At 51.0% G+C, this 2861-nt stretch overlaps 1 protein-coding gene across 1 annotated transcript in view; it reads right to left on the reverse strand.

The window, feature by feature from the left end:
* Positions 1 to 37: 37 nt before the first annotated feature.
* tac3a (tachykinin precursor 3a) overlaps positions 38 to 2861 on the reverse strand; it is a 12333-nt gene continuing 9509 nt past the window's right edge. The window contains exon 4 of the mRNA XM_043685413.1: positions 38 to 399. Coding sequence (XP_043541348.1) covers positions 275 to 399 — 125 coding nt within the window. The 3' untranslated portion in view covers positions 38 to 274. The remainder of the gene's footprint in view (positions 400 to 2861) is intronic.

Genomic DNA, 2861 nt, shown 5'->3' on the forward strand with positions numbered 1-2861 from the left:
TAGAGGCGTTAACAGCAGGGGAGATTAGAGCGCTGAATCGATAAGAAGCACAGCTGGAGTTTTTATTTGGAGTGGGCACAGGAGATCACAAAACAAAAGCAAGGAATAAGCTCTGGGCGGAAATGAGGGCAGCTCCCGAAGCAGTTCCTGATCTTGGCCACACAGTTCCCTCTCTTTGCCTTGGCTCACGATTGAAGATAGTCACTGAGTTCGCCAAGCCAGGGTCAAGTCATTCCACAGGGGCTTCGATCACAGATGCAAATCTACCGTCAATTTAATTCTCAATTTTATACAACAGAGATAGCGGTGTATTTGGAAAGGTGCGCAGTTTGGGAGGGGCAGCCATCGCTTTCTGGGAATGCTCCACATCCCTTCCAAGGTTAAATGGACCTGCAGGCCCTAAAGACAGATCAAAGGCTCGTTTAATTTCACTTCATTCACGGCGCGACCCCCCCCACCATTAGAAACCAAGCCTGACTTTGTTCCCTGTCGAAATTCCACAGGGAGAAAAGAACATACGACACACACACGTTGAGCACGGTCACTAGACATGGGTTCGAGACACACGTCTGACCTGCAGCCGCTTTCAACTGAACCGAGGAAGCAAACTGGGGAAGGCAGCTCACACCCTGGAGCGCCTCCTTCTGGCTGGTCTCGGAGTTTCTCTGACAGACGCTGGGCTGGGGAGGGGCTCCACGCTTGGGATGGGTTTCCCTCAGAGACCGGAACAGAGTTCATATTTTAGCTCCTTGATTTCAATTCTGATTGTAAAAGCTATCGGTGTTTCTTTCTCTCTCTCTCTCCCCACACTAATGCTGCCAGACCGAGAATCATAGAATCCCCACCAGCGTGGAAACAGGCCATTTGACCCATCAAATCCACACGAACATCCCACCCAGATCCATCCCGACTGCACAACCCTGCATTTTCCCCATGGCCAATCCACCCAAACCTGCACATCCCTGGGCACTATGGGGTAATTTAGCACGGCCAATCCACCCTAACCTGCACATCCCTGGACACTATGGGACAATTTAGCATGGCCAATCCACCCTAACCTGCACACCCCTGGACACTATGGGACATTTTAGCATGGCCAATCCATCCTAACCTGCACATCCCTGGGCACTATGGGACAATTTAGCATGGCCAATCCACCCTAACCAGCACATCTTTGGTCTGGGTCCCTGGCGCTGGGAGGCAGCAGTGCTAACCACTGAGCCACTGTGCTGCCCCTAGTTTGTGCAGCCCTTCGAAACACAATCTGCTCATTGACATTTGAAAGATGTAAAATAATTACCTCAGTTTGCACTTGGCGGGTGCAGTGAACTCTTTTTCCCCAGGAGCATCTTTATTTAGAGTAGCCAATGTATCTGTTTAAACGTGATACTTGAAATTGTTATTTTGCTTCTAGCTGTGGCTCAGTAGGAGCAGCATCACATCTGAACCTGTAAATTCACACCATCTTCCTCTCGATGGTGCACATAATCTAGGGCAACACTCCCAGTGCAGTACCTCAGGGGGTGCTGGACTGTCAGAGGTGCCATCTTTCAGTGAGGTGTTAAACTAAGGCCCCGTCTGATGGGTTGGCAGATCCTCTCGCACACTCGGAAAAGCCAACGCAACAAACGAACTGTCGTCACTGCTTGTGCGAGCTTGCTTTGCGCAAAATGGCTGCCGCTGCCCTTCGAAGGAGCTCATTGCAGACAATGGTACTTGACCATTTTTAAATCATTGCGCGCTTATCAGAAAGTGATCCACAACGACAAGTCTTTTATCTGTCTTGTAGCAAGCCCGAGTGATGTAATGTTTATGTTAAAATATAGCACAGAGAGCATCGGTTTTCGTTAGGCTGCTTAACAGTTATGCCAATTGGCTGTTCTGCTCGGAAAGAGTTTGTCGGACGTTTGCACACATGGGAAAGACTGAGGCGTGACAGGTTTGTTCCCACAGTTACACCTGTTCTACACATTAGCAGTTTCTTTTTTTTTTCCGTGTTCTCTTGCTTTCAGGTGTAGGCAAGCCCCAGGCTGCAACAGTGCGAGCAGGCCAAGCTGCAGCAGCAGTGGTGGCGGCAACACATTAGCAGTTAATGCAATCATGGCGATTTGAAAGAAAACACTTTGTGCTGTACAGCAGAGTTGAAAAACAAATTCAAAAAGGTATCCACTCCGCCTCCTAAATTGTGCTCCCCAGGATTCGTCAACATGTTCGCTCTGTGCAGAGTGAGCCAGTCAGGCCCTGCTCTATCCCTACTTGCGGAGCGTTTCAGAGAACACCTCTGGGACACCCGGACCAACCAACCCAACCGTGCAGAGTGGCCAGTCAGGCCCTGCTCTATCCCTACTTGCGGAGCGTTTCAGAGAACACCTCTGGGACACCCGGACCAACCAACCCAACCACCCTGTGGCTCAACACTTGAACTCCCCCTCCCACTCCACCAAGGATATGCAGGTCCTTGGACTCCTCCATCGCCAGACCATAGCAACACGACGGCTGGAGGAAGAGCGCCTCATCTTCCGCCTAGGAACCCTCCAACCACAAGGGATGAACTCAAATTTCTCCAGTTTCCTCATTTCCCCTCCCCCCACCTTGTCCCAGTCAAATCCCTCGAACTCAGCACCGCCTTCCTAACCTGCAATCTTCTTCCCGACCTCTCCGCCCCCACCCCAGTCTGACCTATCACCCTCACCTTGACCTCTTTCCACCTATCACATTTCCGACGCCCCGCCCCCAAGTCCCTCCTCCCTACCTTTTATCTTAGCCTCAGACCATAGCAACACGACGGCTGGAGGAAGAGCGCCTCATCTTCCGCCTAGGAACCCTCCAACCACAAGGGATGAACACAGATTTCTCCAGTT

This window comes from Chiloscyllium plagiosum, unplaced genomic scaffold (assembly GCF_004010195.1).
Source record: "Chiloscyllium plagiosum isolate BGI_BamShark_2017 unplaced genomic scaffold, ASM401019v2 scaf_13247, whole genome shotgun sequence".
Classification (NCBI taxonomy): Eukaryota; Metazoa; Chordata; class Chondrichthyes; order Orectolobiformes; family Hemiscylliidae; genus Chiloscyllium; species Chiloscyllium plagiosum.